At 44.7% G+C, this 27,239-nt stretch overlaps 3 protein-coding genes and 1 non-coding gene across 4 annotated transcripts; 2 read left to right on the top strand and 2 right to left on the bottom strand.

Moving 5' to 3' along the window:
- Positions 1 to 238: 238 nt before the first annotated feature.
- LOC128426503 (kelch domain-containing protein 1) lies at positions 239 to 7,507 on the top strand. The gene is made up of 13 exons (XM_053413393.1): positions 239 to 595; positions 2,414 to 2,484; positions 2,665 to 2,782; positions 3,475 to 3,587; positions 3,732 to 3,822; positions 3,920 to 4,018; positions 4,385 to 4,459; positions 4,794 to 4,852; positions 4,937 to 5,049; positions 5,400 to 5,472; positions 5,698 to 5,782; positions 6,264 to 6,343; positions 7,137 to 7,507. Exons 1-13 carry the CDS (start codon positions 488 to 490, stop codon positions 7,267 to 7,269), a joined length of 1,218 nt encoding a protein of 405 aa, XP_053269368.1. The 5' UTR covers positions 239 to 487; the 3' UTR covers positions 7,270 to 7,507.
- A 68-nt stretch (positions 7,508 to 7,575) lies between these two features.
- LOC128426504 (LIM and SH3 domain protein 1) lies at positions 7,576 to 13,105 on the bottom strand. Its single transcript, XM_053413394.1, has 7 exons — positions 12,910 to 13,105; positions 11,810 to 11,904; positions 10,769 to 10,853; positions 9,566 to 9,673; positions 8,529 to 8,598; positions 8,366 to 8,445; positions 7,576 to 8,247 (listed from the first exon to the last, which is right to left on the bottom strand). Exons 1-7 carry the CDS (start codon positions 12,976 to 12,978, stop codon positions 8,074 to 8,076), a joined length of 681 nt encoding a protein of 226 aa, XP_053269369.1. The 5' UTR covers positions 12,979 to 13,105; the 3' UTR covers positions 7,576 to 8,073.
- Positions 13,106 to 14,367: 1,262 nt separating this feature from the next.
- Positions 14,368 to 14,439, top strand: trnac-gca (transfer RNA cysteine (anticodon GCA)). Its single transcript has one exon. It is a non-coding gene; the product is annotated as a tRNA-Cys (tRNA).
- A 1,116-nt stretch (positions 14,440 to 15,555) lies between these two features.
- On the bottom strand, positions 15,556 to 26,359 carry LOC128426835 (plexin domain-containing protein 1). Its single transcript, XM_053413881.1, has 13 exons — positions 25,462 to 26,359; positions 21,238 to 21,404; positions 19,201 to 19,341; positions 19,055 to 19,124; positions 18,317 to 18,439; positions 18,104 to 18,222; positions 17,888 to 17,987; positions 17,144 to 17,239; positions 16,974 to 17,055; positions 16,834 to 16,894; positions 16,616 to 16,739; positions 16,380 to 16,540; positions 15,556 to 16,288 (listed from the first exon to the last, which is right to left on the bottom strand). The coding sequence occupies exons 1-13, from the start codon at positions 25,535 to 25,537 to the stop codon at positions 16,163 to 16,165; spliced, it is 1,446 nt and encodes a 481-aa protein (XP_053269856.1). The 5' UTR covers positions 25,538 to 26,359; the 3' UTR covers positions 15,556 to 16,162.
- Between the last annotated feature and the right edge of the window lie 880 nt (positions 26,360 to 27,239).

Genomic DNA, 27,239 nt, shown 5'->3' on the forward strand with positions numbered 1-27,239 from the left:
CCCATAAATAAGAGGTAAAATGCTGTTGTGTGTGTGTGTGGGGGGAGGGGGGCGTTGTCTCCACCCCGCCCCGCCCCGCCCACATTACAGGTGCTTCTCATCACGTGATGTCACCATCAACACCTGAATCACTCTCAGCTGTTTGTGATCAAACAGCTGATCAACCCCCCCCCCCCCCCCCCCCCTCCCCTCACCTCCTGGTGAACCAATGACACTGGAACCCCCCCCACCAGGTCAACACGGGCTTCTGGAGGAGGAGAACATCGAGGTGATGGGAGGAGTGAGAGAGGAGTGAGAGAAGAGAGGAGCCTGAAAAACACGTTCATCAGTGCGGATTGTGTCGCTGCAGCCGGAGCAGCAGGTCGAGTCTCTGGCTCTCTCTCTCTCTCCCTTCCTCCCTCGCCCTGTTCCTGTTTCTCTCTCTCTCTCTGTCTCTCAGTTAAACTGGGAACCATTTTAAAGAGAAGTTTTTAACCGGAGCGGGGTCATGGCCGCTGCTGCAGCGGGGGGAGGCGAGCCGGAGAGTCCGCTGGAGAGGAGCAGCCACACGGCGTTCACCCACAACCAGCGGCTGTACGTGTGGGGGGGTTACCGGGTGAGAGGGCTACCCGAGTTACTGTGTCACCTGAGTTACCGGAGATACCCGAGTTACTGTGTCACCTGAGTTAGTTACTTGAGTTACTATGTCACCTGAGTTCCTGTGTCACCTGAGATACCTGAGATGCCTGAGTTACTGAGTTACCGAGTTACCTGAGTTAGTTACTTGAGTTACTGTGTCACCTGAGTTACCTGAGTTAGTTACTTGGGTTTCTGTCACCTGAGTTACTGTCACCTGAGTTACTTGAGTTACTGTGTCACTTGAGTTACTGAGTTAGTTACTCGAGTTACTGTCACTTGAGTTACTGAGTTAGTTACTTGAGTTTCTGTCACCTGAGTTATCTATAGTTACCAGAGTTACTGAGTTAGTTACTTGAGTTTCTGTCACCTGAGTTATCTATAGTTACCTGAGTTAGTTACTTGAGTTTCTGTCACCTGAGTTATCTATAGTTACCTGAGTTAGTTACTTGAGTTTCTGTCACCTGAGTTATCTTAGTTACTTGAGTTACTGAGTTACTTGAGTTACTGTGTCACCTGAGTTACTGAGTTAGTTACTTGAGTTACTGTCACCTGAGTTACTTGAGTTACTGTGTCACTTGAGTTACTGAGTTAGTTACTCGAGTTACTGTCACTTGAGTTACTGAGTTAGTTACTTGAGTTTCTGTCACCTGAGTTATCTATAGTTACCTGAGTTACTGAGTTAGTTACTTGAGTTTCTGTCACCTGAGTTATCTTAGTTACTTGAGTTACTGTGTCACCTGAGTTACTGAGTTAGTTACCTGAGATACTGCGTTACCCGAGATACCTGAGTTGTTGTGTCACCTGTTGTGTTACTCATTAACCTGAGTCACTTGGAGCCTGTGTTCCTGTCACACCTGATGAGGAACAAAGAGAAAATGTGTTGTTTAAAAATTACCTTGAATGTTACATTGACTTCTATTTAAAAAAAAAAAAGAAACTAAAAGATGTTATTTGTAAATTAACAGAACAGAAAAAAATAGTTTTATTTGCAGGAATGTTAAATTAATAATAATGTCTTTGTTAAAGTTACATTCACGTCAAATTTTAAAACGACACACGACCAATGCTGAATATGCATTTGCAATCAACACTTCTCTAAATTTACAGCAGAGATTAACGTTGATCTGTGAAAGTGTAGGAACACACACGGCTGTTTTTTGCTATGTGCATATTTAACATTGTGAACCTGGAGAAACCTTCAGACACATTCTCCAGAATCGACTCCTCGCGGGCGAAACGTGTTCCGACAGGAAAACGTTTCTCACACTTTACAGGCGACTAATTAAAAAATGGGGAAAAACCAGAAGAAATGAGAGATAAAGATCTTATTCTAGTATTAAACGTAATCAATAACAAGGGGGGGGCGGGGGGGATTGATCCAATCAGAGCAGGGAGTTTACATTAGACCCCGCCTCCTTCCTTGTAGGAGACCTTTGCATTAGGCTACACTCTCCAAGTACTTTAATACTCTAAGTATTTTCCTTTTTTATGTGTATATCTTTCTTTTACTCAAGTGGAGAAGTTGTAGTGGTACTTTTAACTTGAGTAAAATACTTGGTGCTTCCTCCACCTGTGACACGAACAATGCTGTGGCTCATTAAACCTGTTTGAACACGTCCTGATGGTTTGTCCCGTTCTAATCCGTCCCCCTGATTGTTGCTGTGGACACAAACGTCAACACGTCTTGTCAGATGTTCCCGTCGGATCAGTCTTCAACCTGCAGGCGTGTTCTTCTGTGATGAACCTGCAGATTCCACATTAACACACGACTTTGATCTCGTCCGTTTCCTCGCAGGTCGTCTGTGGCGAGGAGTTCACGCTGCCCAGCGATGAGATCTGGATCTGTGACCTGGACAGCGGGACGTGGTGAGACAAGCTGTCAGATATGGATGTAGAAGGCAGAGAGTGTTTGTCTGCTTTAAAACGAGTTCTTTAGAAGATCTGCTGATTACACAGGATTGATTAGGACAGTTTGAGAGATGTCCTGATAGAGAGCAGGCCTCGGTATGTTCAGCTCTCTCTCTCTCTCTTCACCTCGTGGGACAGGGAGCGGAGGGGCATCAGTGGAGACTTCCCTCAGGACCTGTCGGACTTCTGCGGCTCGAACGTCGGCAGCACCTTCTACATCTTCGGAGGCTGCGACGCCGGCGGACACACCAACCAGGTGAGGTCCTCCAGGTGATGAGGAGCTCCTCCAGGTGATGAGGAGCTCCTCAGTGAGATGAGCTCTGACTCTGTGACAGTGAGACATGAGCAGCTCCGACTGGATGGAGGCTGAACATTCTCTCACCGGTTTTATCATGTAACTGCAAGTTCTGGCTGTCGCATATTTTCCATTAAAAAATGCTGAGAGTCGAGGTTATGAGTCCAAAACCAGACGCAGTGTGAAAAGCAACGAGGCTTCCTGCTGTTATTAAAATGCACCTCAAAAGCTCCTGTGCAAAATGTGTAACTTTTTGATGTTGGTTCCACATGGAGGGGGCCCCCCCCAGGTCCCCTTTTCTATTGGTCCTCGAAAGTCTGTGAAACGCTCCTGGCAGGTCTGGTGTTGTAGGAATAGAAAATGTAGTTTTTCCAGCCTCATAACAAACTGTGTGGATTCTGCAGTTTTATTTATTTTGGTTGTTCACTGTTAGATTAGAGAGAAAACATTCTTCAGAGACGACAGGAAGTTGTTTTAAAAGTTGCACGCGAGTCTTCAGAGCATCGTACTTGTTAAGATTCAGAGATAAATGCTCAAACCTGCTTTTCATCATCAGGACAGTTTGGAGAATCTGCTCTGGCAACTTTAAATATATCATACTGGCTCCCCCTCTTGATTGATCTGACAAACCTGACCCTCCTGTTCGGTTGTAGATGTTCAGCGTTGACCTGTCGGAGTCGAGCTGCTCGTGGAAGAAAGTGACCGACGCCAGGGGATCGACCCCGTCACCACGGAACAAACATTCCTGCTGGGCTCACAGAAACCGGTCAGTTCAGTCAACAGGAAGTCAACAAAACTCCACCGCTCATGAAGAAGAGCAGCTGCTCACACCCTGGATGCATTTGATCCAAATTCATGGGTTTTGAATTAATGAGAAATCTGTTATTTTTCCTCTTTTGTCTTGGTGCAGATTAATTTACTTCGGTGGATATGGATGTAAAACCCTTGGGGAGGCTCAAACCATGTCAACGTCCAACTTCATCGTGGAGGAGATGTCCTGGGTAAATACTGTTAATAACCATCACAGCAACAATAGCTGCAAACATCAGTATAGTGACCAAAAATTAACCAAATAAAGATTTGTTTCTTTCTCCCCAGACGACGATTGGAGACACAATGTTCAGATGCTGGGGCTGGAACAATGAGGTCAATGTGTTTGACCCGTGCACAGAGACATGGACGGTGCCAGAGACTCGGGTGAGTGGGACTACAGGACCAGGCCTGTGTTTGGTTTTAGCATCTGATGTCAGGTCGTCCAACCGTCCGTCACATGCTCATGGGATCAAACCTCAGGAGCATCTTCAGAAAGTTACTCTACATTTGGTAGAAATCTTCATTTGAACACGAAGAGAACCCGATTTGATTTTGCTAGCTAAAGGTCAAAGGTCAATGCTTGAATTATGTCTTTCTTGGAAGGTTAAGCCAAAAAGTCTCCAGTCGACAAACCAATCAGAGTCAAGTATAGATGGACGCATCCCACGCACAAAGACTTGAAGCCTGGCTCAGAATTCCAGATGTGAAAAACGCTGTCATGTGACTTTTATGATTTTGAAAAATGTGCAGGGTCCGGCCCCGGGTCCCAGAGGTTGCCATGCCAGCGCCCTGCTGGGGAACAGAGGTTACATCTCTGGAGGCGTGGTGAGTTCAGACGCCCACCTGGCCAAAAGTGTGTGGACGCCTCAAGTGAGAGGTCACATGACCTCCCTTATCGTTTCTCATAGTCCTCTGTTCCAAAGAAAAAGGGAAAATATGAATGTCAGTGTGAAGTTTTACACTTTGAGACGATGGTGTGCTGCTGACTTTGTGCTCCCAGTTTGTGAGAGGCCCTTTTTCCTGTTTCAACTGGTGGAACACATGAGACCAGGAGAGTGTCTGCATACTTTTGTCCACGTCGTGCACTCGACCATGTAACCACAGTTTCAGACGCACACTTGTTCACTTTCAGTCCCTTAAGCTCTGTGGTGGTTTACAGGAGACGGCCGAGCTGGACATGTTCTGCTTGGACCTGGACTCGTGGACGTGGACTAAATTGTAACTTTTACACGCTCTTTTAATCGTTTGATTTCTTTTACTTGGAAAAAATTCACTGACTGCGTTTATGATCTGTTTCACCAGGGACGTCCCACAGTCCGTTTCGCCTCTGGGCCGCTCGCTGCACAGCATGACGGGGATATCGGACCACGGCCTCTTCGTGTTCGGCGGCCTCGGCACAGACGGAAACACCCTCAGTCAGTCTTCAGCTCCGAGACTTTACATGTTCAATGGTTTCTCAGGGATTCCTGATTAAAATAATCTTAAGTGTTTTAAATTAGACCTTTTATAAATCCTGAATTACAGTAATGAGGAAGTTAAACAAAGTTATTACTAGTAATGAGTCAAAGAATAGTGTGTACACAAACAAATGCAAGTAGAAATTTAAATAAATTACATCTAATTAATAAAAAAAAATTGTGAATAGCAGTATGACATGAAATATTGCTCATGTTATGATGAGAGAACTGTAGTACTCCACACAAATAACGAGTATTACACACGAGAGAACTGCAGTAGTAGTACTTCCTGTTTGTCTTTCTCCTAGATGACGCTTGGCAGTTCAACACAGTAAGAAGAGAGTGGACCAAGAGGACTCATCCACATAAAGACAAACCCAGGTCGTTAATTCATCATTTGTATGAAGCTTGTTTAAATGTTCCAAAGATGGAAAATGTATAAAATGACCTGAAACTTTCCTGTACAAATTTAGATAAGGTTATAATAGATTTCCAGCAGCTCTCAGATCAGTTTCTAACGTGTCGGTTTCACCTGTTCACTTCTCTCTGTGGTTAATACACAGTTGCAGTATTTTGAGAATCTGTGTTTCCCTGCTGGTTCCTCAGGGTCTGTCACACGGCGAGTCCAGGAAGTGACAGCGACGTGGTCGTGTTCGGAGGAAGCAGTAAACTCTGCATCTTCATGGACTCGGTACGTGAAGACAAAAGTGTTTTCAAACTTTACTGTGAGCACTTAGAATTAAATCTGTTTGTGGAAGTGAAACATGATTATCAGTATTTCACAGACATGGGTAACGAACCCTGCACATTCCTGCTGTAATCTGCTGAAGCAGATGTAGTTTCATCAGTGGACTAATTACAGCTCGAGTGAAACTGTTGCACAAATAGACGTTAAGTGGTTTAGCGGCTCAGTGCACGGTCATGGTAATGCACTGGTTTCACCGGTAAAGCCAACAACTGCACAGAGAACAGTTTGTGTTTGAGGTGGAAACTGGATTAATGAAGAAGTTGACAACGAAACATTTTATAAAAAAATTGAAACAAGTCTCCTTTTTAAAAAATGTCACTAAAAACCAAACCTCAAGGTGGCGATAGAGGGACGGTTCATCCCCTGGAGACCACGAATGTGTGTGGGAACCAATGTTTGGTTGTGATTCTCATCCTGTCGTCAGGTGGCGGTTCTACGGGCGCCGTCGGAGCATCACTGCAGAGACGTGATCATCTTCCAGACGCAGCCCTACTCCCTCTTCAGGTGAGACGCCGACCCCCCCCCCCCCCCCCGTGTCTGGTTCTGATCTAATCACGTTCCTAACTGTTCCTTATTTAGGAACATCTAACATTAGAAGGGCTGATAATAGGAAAAACACAGGGATCAGGGATTTGAAGGAGGTGAAGTTCTTCTGATTCTAAAACCCAGGATTTGTCTGACTAGAGGAGCGAGTCCAGAAAACGCGGTCGACCATGACTTCTCCACAATTCCTCTCCTGCAGATTGTTTGAAATCTGATGTTTGATAAAGAAGCGAATCAGGTTTTTCCATCAGAAGTGTCTCCAGGTCCAGCAGCCGGTGGAGGACACCCAAGTTTGTCCCAGCGTAGTTCACCACAGTCTGTATGAAATCATTGTGTTTGTGTTCCTCGGCTTTTGTGCGCTAGTTGGCTTTTGTGTGTCCTTGTTGCGTGAAGCCAGAGCCCTGTACATAACGTGCATGTCCCCTCCTGTCACACATGAATAAGCAGTTTTAACAAAAGCCCACAGACCCGTTACACTGTTTATGCTCTGAGCCGCAGCCGGACCCGTGTGCCTGCTCACGTACAACATGGGGTTATGCTAATGAGCTTTATGTTGCGTATGTGTGGCCTGTTTATGAGACTTGAGATTATAATGGTCGTGTACAGAGTTAATTTAACCTTCAGAACAAGGTTTGATCCAAACAAGTTATCAGGTCACGACCCATTAGAACAAGGCTCCACTTCTTTCACTGTTCAATGAGACTGAACTGGTTTTAACTGGTGTGTGTGTGTGTGTTTCTGGATTTCTCTCCAGATTGTGTCGGGACTTCATCGGGAAAAACCCGGAGCTGTTTGCGGAGCAGCTGAAGTGGCTGCCGTCGAAACTCCGGAGCAAAGTGGACAAGAGAGTTTCCTTCTTCTCGAATGAGAACGTTCTCACCGGATGAGAACGAGCGTTTTACAGAGCGACTCGGGGCCGCTGTGTCGTCAATGTTTTTGTATTAATGATTTATTATATATATATATATATATATAAAAAAAAGAACCCTGGTGCTAGTTCCTTTGTTTTAACTTGAGAAAATATCATTTGTAAATAATGTCTGTCTTATTTTAAACCATAAAAATGTATCCGGTAACGTTTTACTCCCATGTGATGTTTTTGAATAAAGGTATTGATATGTTGTATTTCAGTTTGGGGTTTATTTCCACAAGGTCACATGATTTAGAGCCAAAGCAGGAAGGAGAATAATAAGTTTAAATATTCCACTTTTTATTAAATCAAATCAGCTTCAAATGATTCAATCGTACAGTAAATGAGTTTCTGTTTTCAGGCATTTAAAAGCAGATGAACAGGATGTTTCACTGATTTAATAATTTGACTTTATCTGTTTTGTTTGTGCAAAGCTGAAGCTGCACTTCACTGTTGAAGGACATGGAAATAAAAATAGGTAAATATTACCTGAGAGAGAAATTCAACATCTGGGAAGTATAATAAACTGATCTTTTTTTTAAAATTTGTATTATTAATGCAAATTTGTACCTTTGTTCCGCTCCTACTTCCTCTTTTGTAGTTTTCTATCACAAAGACATTTTCACTTCATCTGTTCATTGTTTCTCTAAAGTGAAATTTCATCTGAGAACCAATAACGTATTTGCAGAAAAAAGGCAAAGCAGAAACGGGCCAATCTTTTAAAATTAATTTGTAAAAGGTGATTTTTGGAGAAGAGGTCTGATCTCCGGATCTCTGAGTCTCACACGGGTCGGACGTAGTTGGCGGGGAGGAGTCCTCGCTGCCCCGTGCGCTGGTTGCACCCGAACATCCAGCCCTCGTCTATCTGCTCCACGTCGGAGACCACGTCTCCCTCCAGGAGAGAGACCTCATCTGCTTCTGCTGCTGTGTAGCTGTACAGGGCCTGGTAACGCTTCTGAGTGGAGACACACAGACACACACAGGACTTTAAATTATTTATTACACTGAATGAGTAATGTCATGATGTCCCAATACTTTTGGCTATTTAGTGTTTTTGTATGCATCAGCCTTACCCCGCCAGAAGGTGGTGCTACAGCAGCAGGGGGCACTGCTGGCTGCATGAATCTTTCAGGGTTGGATGGTTGACCCTCGTCTACACACACACACACACACTAGTACAAATATACAACATGGCTTTGGGGAGTATAAGTTAAAATGTGTAAGGTTGTGCGTCACCTTGTCTGTTCTCAGGAGGGGGTGCGTCACTTCGAACTTTGCTCTTCTCAAAGTCTTCATGGTACTTTATCTAAACACACACACACACACAGACACACACAGAGAGAGAGAGCAACACACATTAAATCCACACGAGGGCATAATACTCACAAGGTTTAACAGCTGACCATGAAGTTCTGCCCCTGTGAGAAGAAGCTCACCATGTTAGGAGGTGCTGAGAGACTGTGTGTGTCTTTGTGTGTGTGTGTGTGTGTGTGAGGGTTTTGTTTGTACTTGTGTTTGTAAATTAAGATTATGCGTTGGCCTCCGTTATGGAATCATCTGATAATAATAAATATACTAATCAAACCGGCTCCTTCACTTTTCCAGTAAATCTGTGTTTTTGCAGCGTGCAGTGAATCCACCAGGGGGCGACACGCAGGGTTAACCCGACCTCTGTAAAGTGAACAGAGAGCTGGCAGCTCTTAGGAGATGGAAGAGGAAAACAAGGAGCAGCCCCCCCACATACCCCCCCCCCCCCCCCCGTGTCCTCAGTCGACCTCGAGAGGAGCAAACTGACAAAGTGTGAAAAACAGGCAAATATGAAAAATATAAAAGAGGGCGGAGGGTTGTGGGGGGGGGGGGGGGGAGAAGGTCAGAAAGACAATGAGAACGAAAGTAATGAAGATAGAAGGAAAGATGCAACCAGTGGAAAAAGAAGTTGCTGGATTTTGCCCTTTGGACATGCAGCTTATTGCCGTCATTCCTTTCTGCAACGGCTGCTCACATGAGAGAAAAGGGGGGAAAGCTGTTTCTGTGTGTGTGTGTCTGTGTGTGTGTTTCCATGTGTGTGTGTGTGTGTCTCTACAGCAGAGAGACCTTGACCATGTAGGGCAGCTGCTCCTCAGAGGACGAGGAGAAATGTCTGAAATGTGCCTGTGTGTCTCTGCAGGGTCGGATCCCTTGGTCCACGGAGGTTTGTCCTCTCTGCTCGGGTCTCGTCCCAGTCGGGTATCGAACCCTCGACTCCTGCAGAGACGTCTCCTGCACTTACTTACGTTACTGATCTGGTCTTGTGTCTTCTTCAACCTCTGCATCTCCGGAGTGTCCACCACCACGCTGAAACCTTTCCCCTTGCTCTTCTCAAAGTCCTCCTTGTACAGAGCCTGCAGATTCAATCAAAACGTATTAAAAACAATCTTATTTTACAGACATTGTTATTTTTTTACAGATTTTATTTGTTCTATTTAATTAATCCAATGCTTTTTAATCCTAATTTAAAAAAACGTGGAGTTGAACCCTGCAGTCATGGTTTACTGTTTACTTGGCCACATTACACAAGTTTAAATTGTTTATTTGAAGGTAAACCTGAGACACACACACCCACACACCCACATACACACACATACACACACACACACACACACACACACACACACACACACACACATGAGTCATGTTCTTGCTATGAGGAATATGTCGTCTCAGTGAGGGAGCTTGACTGCCGAGACTTTTATGGTTATAAACAGTGAACTGGGGTTGGTTGGATGAGAGAGAGAGAGGAGAGGGGGGGGGGGGGGGGCAGCTTTCGGTGTAAATGTGATCATGATGTTCTAATAGTCATGTAACTTAACAACAAAGTTGTGTTACTCTGTGGTTTCAAATGGTTTAACCCAAAATGGAACCTGGTGTGTGTGGTTGCATCAGGAGCACTTTCTCTATTTTCAGAGTTTCGTGGTTTGTGTTATTTCGTGTTGTGTGTCTCCATCCAACGCTACACATTAGAGGAATCTGTTTGATGTGTGCGTGACTTCAGGGACTTATCCCCTCGATCAGGTGAAGTCGTTGGCCTGAACGGTGCGAGGAGATTAGAGTCAAAGAGCAGGGGAGGCAGCCAGGGACGCCGAGCTGAGCCGGTGCCACACCAGAGACACCAGAGAATCTAGGTTTTACTTCTATTCAACACTTAAAACACTTTGTAGCTCAGATAAAACTCTGATGTCTCGTCTTAGATCTTCACACAAACACGAAGTCGTCACATTGACCCTTTTTCTATTTGCTGAAAAGTCTCATTTGATTTAATTAAACGAATCCAATTGTCCCTTGGGCCCGAGCCAGGAGCTGTGTCCTGACTTCCTCCCGGGGGACGGATTGAGAGCTGAGTGAGAGCAGAAGACACAAAGACTCACGATGATGCAACCAGATTAGGGACGAGTGTCTCCGGCAGCCAGAGGACACAGGGCCGGGTGTCGGGGTCTCACCTGGCTGTTGAGCAGGCTCTGTTGTTTCAGACGCAGGTTCTCGGGGGTGTCGGCCACTATAGTGAAGGAGGTTTTGGGATAATGCCTGAAAAACCAAAGAGAAGGACAGAGGACACGTTTTAATTCAATGTCTCCAACATTTAAAAACACATTCATCTCAACATCACGACCGGTCGGTGGACTTAAAGCAACACTATGCAACTTCCTCTGAGCAGCAGCGCCCCCTGCAGCCACATGTGCAGCTGTAACAAATCAACCAAACTCTGTTCGGGATTCTTTATATGTTAAACGTTTCCTGTTGAATATTGGAGATAAAAGTCTGGGTTTTAATAACTTCTGAGTCTTTTTAACTGATCCACAGTTCAGCTTCACTCTTCAACTCACTGCAGCTGATTGTGACAGTGGAAGCTGTGAGTCTCAAGCTGCTTTCAGACCAGTACTGAACTCCGGAGAGTTCAACACAATGTCAGAGTGAGGGCATCCGGAGTCTTTCTGGACTCTCTATGGGAGTCGATGTGAGAACTCAGCAGGGGGTCCCCCGCAGGCTGGAAGACGTTTATAATAGAAAAATATAAATATCTAAAAGCGACGCCATACGCTGAGGAAGACACTGACGAAGATGTCAAGAGAACTGATGCTGGTGGGGAAATGAATTATTACATTTGTCATGCTGCAGTTGTTTTTGGCCTTTTTGTTGATTTAATATCTGGATTAGAGACGATTTGTCCATGAGAACGAAAGAAAAAGACACAAAAGTGAACATTTGTGAGTATCTGCCGGGACAGAGACGCTTTCTGAAGCTGGACAGAGGTCTCAGGTCACACTGAGGACTTGTGGCATCACATGTTTGAGTCCGTCTGTTCACACTTCCTCTTTTCCATCACGTCCAGCTTCCACTGCCCAGACACTGATGTCTGCTTGTGTTGTGACCAACAACTCACAAACAACGACAACTTGTACAGCTGCTGTCGTACGTTCTCCTGTTATCTCTGGAGTTTAGTGATTTTAATATCAGATGCTCCGTGTGGTGTCAACACTCACATAGTGCAGTAAGGCTTCTTCTCGAATCCCTTATAGTTGTTCATGCTCAGGGCCATCTTGCACACCTCACAGCTGAAACAGCCTTTGTGCCAGTACTGGAGAGAGGAAGACAAAGAGTGCAATGTTTAATAAGTTCAACAAAGTGAAGCAGACTTAGTTAAAATCTTGATTCTTGTGGTTGATGGTTTGAATTCATGCACCAAGAAAAAGATGGCAGGACTTCAGTGTTGCAGTGACATGGTGGGAAAATCCCTGAGACCCAGCTGGGGTCTCGTTCAGCCGCCACATGAGCCAGAGCCAATTTGGACAGATTCTGCTCTGTAATATCAGCATCAGCCCCGTAAATATATATATTATTACATTATTATTATTCATTGTCTTTCAATGATATCAGACATTCAAAATAAAGCTGAGTGATCCAGCTCTGATTGAATTAGCTGGAACTGAGTGTGTTTATTTGTTAAAGACACATTTAATCAGTTCTAATAACATCTATACAAGCTCATACTGACACACACACACACACACACACACACACACACACACACACACACACACACACACACACACACACACACACACACACACACACACACACACACACACACACACACACACACACACACACACACACAGTTTCAGTGTCCTATTTTAACATTCAGAGGTTTTTGGTCAGCGTTCACCGGATGTGGCTTCTCTCTTCTCATGAGCTTTTGTGTATTTCACGTCTGCACAAAACTAAGAATGTAGTCAGACTGGATTTATATAAATGTATATTAGCAGAGTGGATATGGTGGAATTATGTGATTGAGTGCAACAGGTTTGGTTAGGATAAGATAAAAGCATTTGCACAAAGGATGCTAAAATTAAAGTAAACATAAAACAGGAGAAAGAAGCTTCCATCTCTTTAGCACTGAGTTTATTTTTAAAGTATTCTGAGTTATTATAAGTAAACATTTAAAAAAAGGTGTCTTGTCTTATGTGAGAAAGTCAGAACTTTTAAGAACAGCCCTGATTTGTACTAAAAAATCTATGTAACAGGAATATTACATAATACATCTTTGCAGACATTAGTTTAATTTGGACTTTTGTCAGCTTACCTTGTCAAGGCAGTTGATTTTCTCTGTTGGGTAAACTGGTTTATTGCATCTTCCACAGGGCGGATTCATGATGGGAATTTAATCGCACCACTGAAAGAAAAGACTCCCTGAGGCAGCTGGGAAATAAAAGGTTCTCTGGAGGGAAGTGATGCGCGGACACGCAGCGTCCTCAGGCAATTCAATTCATATCCAGTGGACGAGGAGGAGTCACGACGCCTTCAAGCTCCCGCAGAGAGCGTCGGATTTAGGAGGATTTAGTGTGATGAATGATCAAACAGGGGTACATTTGGGAAGGAAATAGGGTAAAGATCAGACGAGTGTAGTTGTGGTTTCATTCAGGATTTATGTAACTCAGATATAAAACTTTACATTGTCACTTTGATTTTCAATAATCCAGATTCCAGAATAATTTCTCCTGTTATCATTCGTACTCACTGACACTTTAGTACTAGTTTACTGTCATGCAATACACTTTATTCTTTTGTATTTATATACCACTTCTATTATATATTGTGATGCTTTAATCTTAGAGCAAGGTAGCACGTTAAGTTCCTGTGGGATTAATAAACTGTCACATTATCTTATAAAAAACTTATTTTAGGCAATTGCATTAAAATCTCAATTCAAATATACTGGGTTATGTTTATTCAGAGTTATTTATGGTCAAAGTGTAAAATATCAAGCCTCAATTACAGGTCTGTGTCATTTGATAACGACATCCAAGGATTCATTGCTAAGATAGTGTCACCTTCCTCCAAAAATCGATACTGGTCCTCATAATAATGATAATAACACTAATATTGCTAATGATCTCCATCTATAAAGCACTTAAAAAAATGGTACAGTTCTTCACAAATAAAACAAGTAGGCCTAAACATACAAAAAACTAAGATAAAAGTCAATTTTGAGCCATTCCGTAATGTAAGTATTTCATTCTTTTAAAATCTCGAAATTGATTATTTCTTTCATTGCAACAGTATCAGAGACAAACGTTATTAGCTGCCAGGTTGTATTTACCTATCCTACTTTAAATTGTGAATTACTTTTTTTTTGTGCAGCACTTGAAGGCGTCTTAAAATGCATTAAGCGGTAATGACCTTAAAAGGAAACAGAAGAAACCGGTGAAACATGAAAGCGACTGAAACACATCAAAGGACCAGATTGACAGATTGTAAACATGCAAACATCAACATGTAAACAAAAAGGACATAAATAGACGAGTCTGTTAAAAACAACGACTTGTACAGAGTGACTTGTGTTAATCTGGCGCCCTCTGCAGGACACTGGGGGGAACTTCAACCACCTCAGCTGCTGTGATATGACGCAGAACATGGACTTTACACGTCAACATGCGTCCACGGACTTTACACTTGTGCACATGCGTCATAAATACATACAAAGAACAAAATGTGAAGTTTTAAGTATAAATATTTCGTACACGACATGGTTTCCTTCAGCGGGGGTATAGCTCAGTGGTAGAGCATTTGACTGCAGATCAAGAGGTCCCCGGTTCAAATCCGGGTGCCCCCTCATTTTGCCACAAATCCGCCATTTTGACGTTTTACCTTCGATTCGTTCTCTTATGACCTCACCGGTCGTTTTCACGTCCTCACGTGACCCCTGCGTCCGGTTAATCGACTCTTCCCACCGCCTGCAGAATGGTTTGTTCCACCTGTTTCACACCTGTTCGACTTTCTGCTGTGGAAACGCGGGCCTGTAAACACGTGACACTGCGTCCACTTCCTTGTTTATGTGCCCGCGTGAAACTGTGAGTTACACGTTAACACACTTTATGTTGTTGTGTCTTTTAATTCGTTATTTGGAGTCCTGCTTGTTTCTATGCTAGCACCAGTCGAGCTAATTGCGAGCTAATAGCTGCAGTGTCAGAAAGCTTGGTTCATATTTCATATTCATACCTGACTGCTAACATGTTTGTTTGTCAATATGAAGCTGTGCCATAGCAGCCATTTCTGCTTTAGCTAACCAGCTCCTACAGGGGTTTGCTAGCTACAAAGCTGAATTCACAAAATGTACATGTGTGTGTTGGTTGTGGGTTGTTTGATTTGTGGGTCAACGTTTCATCAGGGATCATTGTGTGTTTGTTGTGTTCTCATGGTTCCATCATGTGGCAGTAATTTGCATTAATCACTCATCAGTCCCTCATAGTGAGTGACTTTGTGTCATGTCGATCTGAGCAATTAAATTAAATATCAATGATTATCTCTATATTATTTTCTGTGAATACAATACATACTGATGTAATGATGATGTATTGTACAAGTGCAGTGAGGATGTATAACTCGTAATTGATCTAACCCAGACTTCTCTGGTCTTAAAGTAACCAAACACTTAAAATATATTATAATATGATATTTAAAGTTACATTTGTCGATGCATATGAACCTGAATGTGTCTAAAATAAAACATTGTTGGATTTTGGACGGTAAATTCAGCATTTTTACTCTCATTTATATTTGTCACATTTGGGAAACTTCAACAAATAAATTATCAATTGTCATAATAGCTGTAGAATTTTCTTTTAATGGACTAATTTTTTCTTCAGCTTATTCAGCTTTAATAAACTAAAATCCAACTCGTGATTTAGATCATTGTGAAAGTTGATCAGCACCATTTGTTCTCAAGAGATTAATTTCAACACTCATCACCAGCTTTTATTATAAGACATTTAAACAGAAAAGGTTCAACGAAAAACTCTCACAACTCGACGCCTCTAAAATTCATCCACAACAATCCACATTCCTCCAGAGAAGTTCAAGATGATCATTATAGTCACTATCAGTTATATTGCTAAATATCTGTTGTAGTCCACAAAGATATAACATTTTATGAACCAATCATTGCTCACGTAGAAGTTTCATGGAAAAAAACAAACAAAAACAAAGACACAGAGTTAGGTTGAGCTGTACACTGGTTTGCAGTATGAAGGCTAGTTCGATTCCCTGACATCCCCTCGGATCCGTGGGTTTTGTACAGTTACACATTTGCATCTCATCATTTCTGTACCGTTGGCTTCGGACCCTCCAACACTTGGATGATATGGCCTCTGCTCCGTGTGTGATGGGCAGAGAGCAGGATACACAGAGAACGAGCTGCGACAGCAGTTAGTGACCACCGTCCGGCTGTCGGAGTGTCGCTGCTCTGTCCGATCGGCCACATTCATCCTCGTTGTAGTTGCGTTACCGTCCTCAAGATGGTGTCCTTCTCCCAGCCCAGTCGTGCACGTCCAGGACCCTTAGATGCACTGCTCCGCTTCGATGAAACCGTCCTTTTCGTGACCCCCGAGCTCGACCTCGGCGTAGCTGGAGTCGCAGCCCTGGTTGTGGAACTTCATGGAGGGCCAGTAGTTGTTGGTGCGTCGCTAACAAACGACAGAGAGCAGCCGATAAAGACCAGACACAAACAAATGGTGTGTGGAACTGTGGTGTGTGTGTGTGGGGTCTTTGTTTCACCTGCATGAGGTAGAAGGGTGGAGCAGCTGTGGGGTGCGTGTTGATGTAGTAGACGGCCAGTAAGGTCAACGCTACAAGCAGAACCAGGGCAGCCACCACGCCTGCTATGATGGCTGTGTTCTCTGTTATCCCATTAGGCTTTGGAGGATTTGTCTGTAGATCTGAAAGAAACGAAAAGTAGAGATTGTTGGTTTCTTGGAGGAAATTCCTAAGGTTGTAGCTCCAGTAGAACTCACCACTAGTGACCGGCTGGTCCTCGAGCGGTGCTGAAGAAGGTGTTGGACCAGGGGAGGTGTGGTTGAAGGAGCTCATCGATCCCTCGGGTAGAATCGGGTTGTAGTCCTCACATGAGCCTTTAGCCTGAGTGAAAACCCACAGGAACGACTCAGAAAACCTCCAAACAATTAACAACCATCCTCATGTCTCTGCTGTGTACACGGGGAGTGTGTCTCACCTGTTCGGGGCAGTTATAATCGAACCACTCTTGTCTGTGCCGGTCGATACTGTCGGAACATCTGAAACCCAGCGGGAACATAAATGAGATGAGATGTCCGGGGGGTCATATGTCTTGAGAACCTCTGAGTGTCCTCTTACCGTTGGAGTGTGTTGCACCAGCCGCAGCCGCTTGTCAAGTTGGACGTTAGGCAGAGGTCGCAGGAAGTGTGCTGAAGACAAGCTGGAGGAAGGGGACACACGGAGGAGTCAGAGGGATGAAGCACGAGGCCTCGGCCGTCATGCAAAGGTCAGTTTGTAAGAATACTTGCTGGGTAGAGGAGTGAACTCGAAGGCAGATCCGTTCACGAGGCCCGTCACGTTGATCTCCACACGGTGATACTCGTAGATGGTGTACGGCTCCGGTTCTTCAACACAAATGTTCAATGTGAGTGTGTAACCAAGCTCCGTGTTTTTAAAAGGGTTCTCTGCTTTTTACAGAACATCCAGCATGACTCATCCATATAAGAGAATAAAATCCTGAGAGAAGATCAGACTAAACCTTCATATGTTGTGACATGATGGAAAATATGTCCTGAGTGACGGCTCTGCTTTGTTGTTCAGGGGCAGGACGAATCACACCAGTCTTTCCATTCTGAATATATTATGACTAATTGGGCGTCATGTCAAACTCTCTCAAACTTTTGGGAAAAAGTGACAAAACCACTGACTTTTTTTTGGTATTTGTTCATGGCCTAATTTTTCCTCTTTATAGTTCAATTATATATCTGTTATAACAGACACCTGTATATATTCTTTTATAATATTTAATATCTGGACATTAAAGAGTCCGATATGTAGGAGGCATTATTTTACAGGTGAGAAATAAACTCATCAGCGCTGTCTAGTGGACAAACTATATAATTTCAACATAACGTACATAACCTGTGGCATTTCTGAATAAGTGAAACAACTGAGAAGTGCTGATGTGTCACAATAGCAAGAAAAATGTGGCATCAATTAAAGAAGACGGTTTTTAAGTCAGTTTTGAAATCTGAAATTTTTGCAGAGCTGACCTGAAGTCTGTGTGGAGGAGGGTGATGCCATGAAAGCATCAGAAAGTCCCACCTTCACCGGATGCTCGGTGGAGTTGATTTGCTCCACTGGTATGGGGATCTGAAGAAGAGCTTTATCAGTGGGATTAACCCGAGCTGCCAGCAGGGCATTGGTTCTCATCCCTTATAAAAACAGAAAAGTGCATAAATGAATGATGGAAACGGTTCGGAACTTACATCCCTGTAGTTGAACGCGATGGTGCCGTTCCGGTGGAGGGCTGCCTGGAAGGTGAACGCCCCTTCGGCCTCTCGATCTTTTAGCCGCACCTTGTCCCACTGCACCACAAACAGATTCCCTGAGCAGAGCGAGACACAGAGGCCGGTCAAACACGTCTCCAGCAGCTCCCGTGTCCCGCAGGCCTCACCGCGGAGCCGCCGGGGTTTATTTACCGTTGTCCAAGTATCTCACGGTGGAGTTTTTGGAGAAGCTGGGGTCAAAGTTGGCCATGAGGGGGGCGACGTACTGCGTGGCGGTGAGCATTCGGTGAGTCACCTCCCCCATGAAGATGAACCCTGGGGACAGAGACACAGGCACAGCATGGTTGGGTCTGATTTCACTCATTCACTCACTCCTTCCTACTCACTGTGCAGGGAGGTCCATGCAGAGGATGACTCAGCAAAATGAAGAAAACGACTCTACTATATTGTGTGCTACAACTTTTATATCTTTCAAATCAAGAGTTTTTGTTTCTTTGGCGCATCTGAGGCTTTTTATTCATGTCTGTCCCGGTAACTCTTTAATGAAACTTGCTGATTTTGTTAGACATACACACAATCTCTGTGTTTGTGGCTGTTAGTGAAGACGTATAAAGTCACAAACATCACCGTGAGAAAAGGAGTTTATATCCCCAATAATTGGCAAAACCATATTTGTGGAACTGAAGCAATGACATTGAATCAACAACAAACTCAATCGTCTTACTATTAAAAGAATGTAGGACACGCACAGCAATTAAAATCATCAGAAAGTAAAGATGAAGGCATTTGCATGTAATGAGATATATCATGGTCTGGTACGCCTGCATGTTTCCCCTGAGGAGGACAAAGGGTCTCTCAGTGTAACGGTGGAGGTTCAGTCTCCTGTTCTGAGAGCTGCTGGGATGTCGAGTGATGTGAAGTCAGACTCACCGCCGGTCGCTACGATAACTTGTCTCAAGCTGTGTCCGTAAAAGGGGAAATCGAAAGACAGCGCCACCCTCTGTGGGAAAGAGAGAGAGAGCATCAGAGACATGGTCCAATCAGACGGGGACGAGCGTGGTGCGTGCTCCTCTCACCGCCGCCTGTCGGTGCGCGTTGGACAGGATGCCGTGGATTCTGACTTGGCTCGGGTGCAAGGCATTCATGTCCACCCACAGCTCCTCAGTGCGTGTGTCTGTTGGACCAAAGCTCTGCCATCTGTAGTACCTGTGGGAGTCCTGCTGACAGAAAGAGGCCACGCGTCAGGGAAGTAAAGTTTTCAGAAGGAACCGTGTCATGGTGACGTGGTTTAGATTCATTCATCAGTCGTTTTCCTTTACCATGCAGAAAGGATCATGGATTCCACAACATAGCAAATATGTAATCGCAATAAATTAATATCTAGAAATGAACCTCAAACCTATCGAGGTCACACACCCTGCCTCCTCCATGTTAGTAAATGATTCAAACTAAAAAGTCAAAATATGCCATTTTATGTCTATATCACAACGATGTTCTTTCAAGTGCCAATTTTTCCAGTGAGATTATTTCTAATAAGTTATTCGATGCTATAAGAACGTGGTGAAACAGCATGATTGAAGATGGAACCAATTCGTGATTGGTCAAACTCTAAATAAGCAAGATGGCAGCTTTCTTATCGGGGATATTTAGGCTTCATTTCTGAGTAGTGGAAAGACATGCAACCAATCAAAAGAGGTCATGAGAGGAGCCTACACTGGGAACCACTGCACTGGGACATAGGAGGACCTTAGTCCCACGTCTATGTCCGTATTTGTCCACTTGAGGGAGCTGTTTACACATTGTAAATAACACTAGACAACCAGGGGCCTGTGTCTTTGAACACACGTCCCGTCTTGATGGTGTTATTAATGTATGCCACAGTTCAGGGTGACAGAGAGCAATGGTTCTGGGGTTTAGCCTCGGAAAGTGGAGCAGTTAAATGCAGCGCTCTCTCTGGCTGCTCCACATACAGAACGTGACCCACTTTCCTCTCCCATCGCCGCTGCTGTGTTTCCTCCAGAAGGGGGGCGGGGGGGTGGTGGTGGTGGGGGGGGGGGGATCTCTAGGTGAGGAGATGAGAACAATCAAGTACTTTTCCCTCACAGCTGACTGATTTATTGAAGAGATTCCCAGTGGAGGAGAGATGGAGGATCTCGGAAACTGGGATCAGACTGGGATCAGACCCCCCCCCCCCCCCACCCCACCCCACCACCCCACCCACAGGGCTGCTCGCGATCTTGTCCAAGTGAGTCATCCACAAGCACACGCATGTGCACATGCTAACGCACTGCCGGGCTCAAGCAAACACTGTAAGTTGGCAGCGGGAGGCTGTCGTCTGTTTTCTATTTAATGTGTACGGAGAGAGGAAATAAAAAAATAAAAAAGTACGACGTGATTTATTTGGGTTGAATTTTACTGAGACTGATTCAAGAGAGAGACAAGTCAAACATCATCAGAGGCACTCAATCAAACACACACACACACACACACAAATACACACAGAGACACACAAACACACAGAGACACACAGGTCTTAAAAGTTGATGTCTACAACTATTGACCTTCGCTAAAGCATAATTTTTTTCACCCAGTTTTGACAAATCTGATTAAGATACAGTTACACAACAGAGTTTTCAAATGATCACTGTCCACACGAGTGTTTTGGCCATTTATCAGTTTTAATCCACGACCCCTCACGTATGCCTGGCATGCACGTGCCGCTGTTCATGGGAATTGCTCCGACAAACAGATCAAGTTAAATAATAGCTTGTCTCCTACAATTGTAAACTTTTGTATCGTAAAATACAGAATTTAACAGCTGTTAGCAAAGACATCAGCTCAGTAGGACTTGTAGTGGATTAGGCATGATGTGTTCTACACTGGGAGCCGAGGCTGATTCCAGTGGTTTTCTTCTATAAGGGGTCATGTGATGGGAGCCTGACGAATCACCTCATGACCTAAAAAGACCTGAGTGGTTGTGAGGGTCGTTTCTAAACATCTACTGTTCTGTTTCGTCCAGACTAAAACGCAGCCCTGGAGTTTTTAAAATTAAACGTAGTTGTGTGGATGTAGCTTAAGGGATGCAGGAAGTGAAGGGTCAGTTTGGATCTCACCAAGATCCGCGTCATGTCGACGGGCAGGGGGCTGATATCAACTCCTTCTCCTCCGCTCCCAGCCGGCGCTCTGCGGGCCTCCCTGTGTCTGTGGGAGGTCGGCTGCTCCCTCCGGGCTGAGTGAAGCCCGGACGGATCCACATCTGTCCGCAGAGGAGTCGCTGCATCTGGAAGAAGGCCTCAGGTCAGTGTCAACACTCGCATGTCAGCCCCTCACTGCATGAGCAAACACCCCCCTCCCCTCCCCACCCAAGGGGGAAATGACACCAGTTAGTTATTATTTTAAGAATTGTGGTGAGAACATTTGACCACAGTATGCAGAAACCATGAATCCCTTTTCTTTCGTTTCCTCATTTTGGTCTTGAGTTGTATCTTAATGCATTTACTAAAATCTGTGGAGATCCTGAAACCAGAGGTGCTGAGGTGGGTTTTTGTGTGAGATCATTTATTGGCCAAATACAATCATTTCCTTTGCCTTATGCTGCAATGTTATTTGTTTTCATCATCTTAATACAAAATGTCGTCTCTTCTATGCTCTCACAAATCATCACCTCAGACTGAACGAAAGGGATTTTTCTGATGTTGGAGAAAAATAGAGCCGAGAAACCGAGAGAGGTTTAATTCCCACTCGGGGGAGATGGATCTAATCAGGGCTCTGGTTTGATTACGCTGCACTGGAAGCTATTTCCTGAGCTTCTGAATAAAAAGGCCTTTAATCGGGTCAGATTGGCAGCATCTTCATCACAAAACAGCTGAGGAGGCGTCAAACATAAGGGGGAAGAGATGAAGAGGAGGAGGAGGAGGAGGAGGCTGATTGGAAACAATGCTACAGTCCTTAACGGCTGTTTTCAGACTCAAACTCTGGATGATGTCCAGAAAGTTCAGTTTCACATATGAAGAAATCAGGATGAGATGATCCAGGTCACAACAACAGGAAGAGCAGGAGGCAGGACAAGAAGTTCTGCTGAGGTGATCATGTGTTTTTGTTTACGACACACAGACACTGACGTTATCTTTGTTAGCGTCTTCATCCCGAGATATTTGTATTGTTTGTGTTTTTCACTTTACGAGTCGGAGATGTCCTCAACACTCGTGAGGACACTTTACTGGGGTCTGGAAGAAAAAGTGCTTTGGAAAATGTCAGGAGCATCTGACCCGGACATTTGCATTCTGAAAGCAGCTGAGGAGTTTAGTTTAGTTGTCAACTCCCTCTGCGAACTTTCAGATTGTCAAACTCTGTGAGTGTCGAACTTGTTTTCTTTCCTGGAACATCTCTTAACTATCTGCATGTGGGCCCTTGATGGACCTCCAACACAATGGGGCTACGGAGAGTTCACGAGTGGGCTTTACGTAAGCACTGGAGCTGAGCTGACCTCAGGAGCCTCGTGTCTGGCAGACACATGTGAATGTGAAACCTGCAGGACTTTGAAACGGGGCCTGAGAAATCAAACGCCAGCGACAGATGTGATCAATCGTAAACACACGCTGTCGTGCCTTCTCCTATATGGGAGTAAAATGCATGGAAATGATTCTGACTGTCATCTAATTTTAGAATCCTCCTGTTACCCTCCTGTGTGGAGTCAGTTTGCTTTTGTGCGTCGGCCAATTTCCTGCTGTGTAATCCTTCATATTTAATCCAGGTGTGTGGATGATACCTCTAATCCTGCAGGTTTGACACTTGCATGTAATCTGTGACACCTTCATGGCAGAGGGGTTGTATGTGTCCCCCCCCCCCCCCCCCCCTCAGATGTGTCTGCATTGCAGCAACCACCTGCTGGGTGTCGGAATCAAACTAGGACACAGCATCTTGAGCCGTGTACATTGAGCTGTGGATCCACCGATCGTGTTCCTTCATCCCATCAACCGTCTCCCACGCACTGGTTTCCCCTTCTGATCTCTTGCTCTCGGTTTCTTTTTGCCAGTTGCTCTGTGACCTTTCATTCCTGGTTTTAGTATCCCCAGTAAAAGTCAAACTGTTTATCGTCGGTGTGTTATTGTCTCGTTTATGCTCAACATCGGGTAAACAGACCGATTCATGTGAGGAGACTTGGGAGGTTGATTTGCTTCTGCCTCCTTCGCCATCACCACTTGTTGATGTCAGAAACTCTCTCTCTCTCTCGACATCGCTTGAAACAACAATTAATGAGTCTTCACTCTTCTGTCGTTTAATCAGACAACTTCTGAAGCTTACAGAACTTTGAGGATCAGGGCGAGGACGGGGATACGTGGAGGAGGCCCAACATCTGTGCTTCAGACGGATAAAGAGAGAGAAGCATCGTGTGCCATCCAAACACAACTGGGACAAAGAGGTGATTACATCTCAAGATGCACAGTCCCGACCCTGTGAAGTGGAGCTGGATGAAGAGCAGAGCAGGTCTTAGTGAAGCACCTGCAGTCTGCTGGCAGGAGAATCACTGCCAGAGCACTAATCACTTTGCAAGGTCACTGGTTTGTGTATCACTGCAGCTCAATGCACTGGTTTTCAAACCAGACCCGGCGCTCACGGCGTGGGAGGAAGTGATTTGGCACCTTCCACTCCGAGGATCAGCAGTAACCATAACACACAATCACAAACACTGGCAGCCGGGCCGATAAGATCCCGGAAAGAGAAAGAAAAATGTAGCGCGAAGATAAATAATGGACAAGAGTCAAATTCCGAGTTTATAAATTGTTTGATTTTAGTGATGAACTGTCACGGAATTGTTTTTTTCTGTTAACATTTGGAACTGGTTTTCCATTTTTAGTGCAGAGGACATGTCTGGCTTTAGTGTTGCCATATTTATAGTCTTTTGGTCAAATCAATTCTACTGCCAGTTATTAGCTCTGTTTTCATCTGAGTTTGTCTGGAGGCAAAAACTAAACGTGATGGAAGGTTGTGTCATGCCTCAGGAACGAACATGTTCTATTGTGGCTGCTGATCCAAATCGGGGGGGGTGGGGTGGGGGGGTAGTATTAATTCTTTAGTGGGAGACGTTTTCACAAATTTCCCACGGAATGAATCATGGATCTGGAAGAAGAGAATCAGGGGAGTTTAGTTGAGTGTGTGAAAGTTAGTGCAGCTTGATGGAATCTAGGTGGACTGTCTGCGCTGAGTGCTTTTCTAGTTTGAATATTGGAATGATATGATTTGGTATGATTGGTTTCTGCAGGGGCCCCCAGGTCCCTTTTGCCTGGGGGCCCTTGAAGTCCCTTCAAACACCTACTTAGCGAAGGGTTGTTCCAAAAAACAGCGCCCCTGCTGTTCAGGTGTGGGTATGACAGCTGGAACTGAATCGCTGACTTAAGTGTGTTTTCGTGGTGAACACACGCATACGGACATTTTGCTGCACTTTCTAGATGTGTTACGTTGGCAGGGTTGTGAGTCTCCAGCCTGTGCGCAGTGTGTCGGGTTGTCCTCTGCAGCGCGGGGCCCCTGATCAGAGGAACTGGGACCACAGGAGAGGCCAGAGAAACTGGAGCACCGCTGATTGTCAGAGGAGGAGGAGGAGGAGGAGGAGGAGGAGGTGGAGGAGCGGCAGAGGAGGAACGGGGGCTGGCTAAAAATAATGCATCTCCAAGGAGAATAAAAATACATGCATGCACACACACACACACACAGAGGATGCTGGTGATGGAGATACACAAAAAGGATTTAAAAGACAAAATTAAACTAAACTTAAAAGCCTAGACTCAACTGCTGCTGTCATTTAGTTTGCTGGAATGAAATGACTGTTTAACCTCAAACACTTATTTGCTCCGATCCGGGATTTCCCATCACGTGCTCGTTGTTTTCGAGACCAAACGAACACCAGACACATGATTTCTCTTTAGACAAATCTGAAAAACAGAGGTTATGAAATGGCACACTAAGAATTTCCAGACCTGCTCACAACATTTCATCTGCTTCCTGCGACTGACAGAGAGAACTGTCAGGGGAACTGTTAAACTCCACACACACACACACACACACACACACACACACACACACACACACACACACACACACACACACACACACACATGTGAGCGCACACAAAAAAAAGAAAAGGTGCCTTAAGAAACATTTCAGCTGCGTCTGTTTCCAGAGTTTGTGGCGAAGGAAGAATCCAGGTCAGATTTCCTCTTCACCTTCCACGAGCTTCTCTGTGCAGCAGTTGCAAGTTGAAACGAATCCAAACCCCTGCTGATGTTAGAGAACATGCCAGCACCTGTGTGTGTGTGTGTGTGTGTGTGTTTGCTTCCTACCTTCGTGCTCTTGAGCCCACGCTCTCCCCAGCTCAGCCTGGGAGAGACAGATGAGGAGAACAGCACAGAGCCCCATGTCCAGCCGACTCGTCTCCCTCTGTATCTCTCCTCTCTTCTTCTTCTTCTTCTTCTTCTCTGTCGTCTTCTCCTCCTTCACCCCCTCGCTCTTTGCTGGAATAACAGGGGCCCCTCACTCCTCCACTCTCCCCCGTCTTTCGGTCGCCTCTGCTCTCCTCCTCCTCACACGACTGCTTTCTCCTCACCTCAGCCAAGGTTTGCTGCTCCTTCTCCCTCCTCGCTCCTCGGCCGTACCTCCTGGTTTGGCCCTCAGAGCGACTTGTGGGCTGACGGCTCCACGGTGGGAAGAGAGCTGACACACAGCTGAGGTGTCGCAGAGCCAGCAGTTATGTTTTCATTGCTCCGTGTCTCCTTGAAGTAACTCCTCACTCCCTCCTCCGTCCCTCCGTGCAGCTCCTTCTTCCTCTTTCCTTTGTTTTTCTGTTTCTCTCTCTCTCTCTCTCTCTCTCTCTCTCTCAATTTTTTGTACGACTTCCCCAAAGAGGAAATATTTATGTGTTTCTTTCCATTTTTTTTTGTTTTTTCTTTCTTTTCAAACCCAGAAGAGGCTGAGAGGGAGTTGGGAGGAGCGTGTCTCCCCCATGTGGAAGCTTGTTGAACCAAAACAAAGGTGATAGTTAAACGTTGTCATGTTGGGGAGAGATTCACCCGAGGTTTGTTTGGAGGAACTTTACAGAGATTAATGCATCGTGTGTGTTTGTTTCCTTGTTTTGGTTGTGTTGTCCTTGTGATGATGTTGTGGAGATGAATATGATTCATTTCAACTCACACTGACCCTCCAGATCAACGACCACTGCACAACACACACTCTGACTTATGATTCATCCTAAAATTAGATCATGTTTGTTGTGCTATAACACGATGACTTCAATGTGGAGGAGCTCAGCTGGTTTTTATGGAGCCAGTGGGACGATAAAGTTCTTCCAAATAACTTCCTCCCAGTCCATGTGATGGGAGAGGTTCATTAAAAAGAACATTTACTGGTTTCGTGACTTCACTCAGCTTTGCCAAATCTCAGAATCTCCTCCTGACTCAGCCGTGGCCTGAAGTCAAACGCTGACTGGAAGTTTCTGGACTTGATCTTTGAAACAAGCTGTAATGATCGTGATTAAAGAGGATTTTATTATCCGTACCCTTGGAAGTAACAATAATTGGGAAGACATGTTGAAATGTTTGTTTTCCCAATGTTTATTAGATGTGATTTATTCATATTAATAACCAGGCTTATCAGTATAGTAAGAACAGTGTCTGGCTCCTGTAGTCGATCTGTGTCTTCTTCTCTGGACAGATGTGCTCACATGTGCACTCAGCACATACCATCACTGTGCAGGAAGTATGATCATCACCACAGACTGTAAATAAAGGTGCATGACACTCCACTTCCTCTCACTGTACAGATATGAAGCCAAAATATCCCGGATCTGAATGCCGACATGTTTCTTCTATCAGGAGCGAGAGTCTGCAGCTGTCGATCAGGAGACGGATTCCAAATGAGTCTCAGCTGTTAATCATGAGCGTTCCATTGTGAAATAACATGTTCTGCAGCTTGTTGTCCATCTTTATGTTCAACCTATAATCGTTAAATTCAGATTTAGTTTGTGTTGTATGGACATTTATTGAAAATTGAAAATAGTTGTTAAAATTGTGTTATACGAGGTGGAAGGTGAACGATGCCTCTGGATGGTTAATCCCTTAATCCC

Source organism: Pleuronectes platessa, chromosome 21 (genome assembly GCF_947347685.1).
Source record: "Pleuronectes platessa chromosome 21, fPlePla1.1, whole genome shotgun sequence".
Taxonomy (NCBI): domain Eukaryota; kingdom Metazoa; phylum Chordata; class Actinopteri; order Pleuronectiformes; family Pleuronectidae; genus Pleuronectes; species Pleuronectes platessa.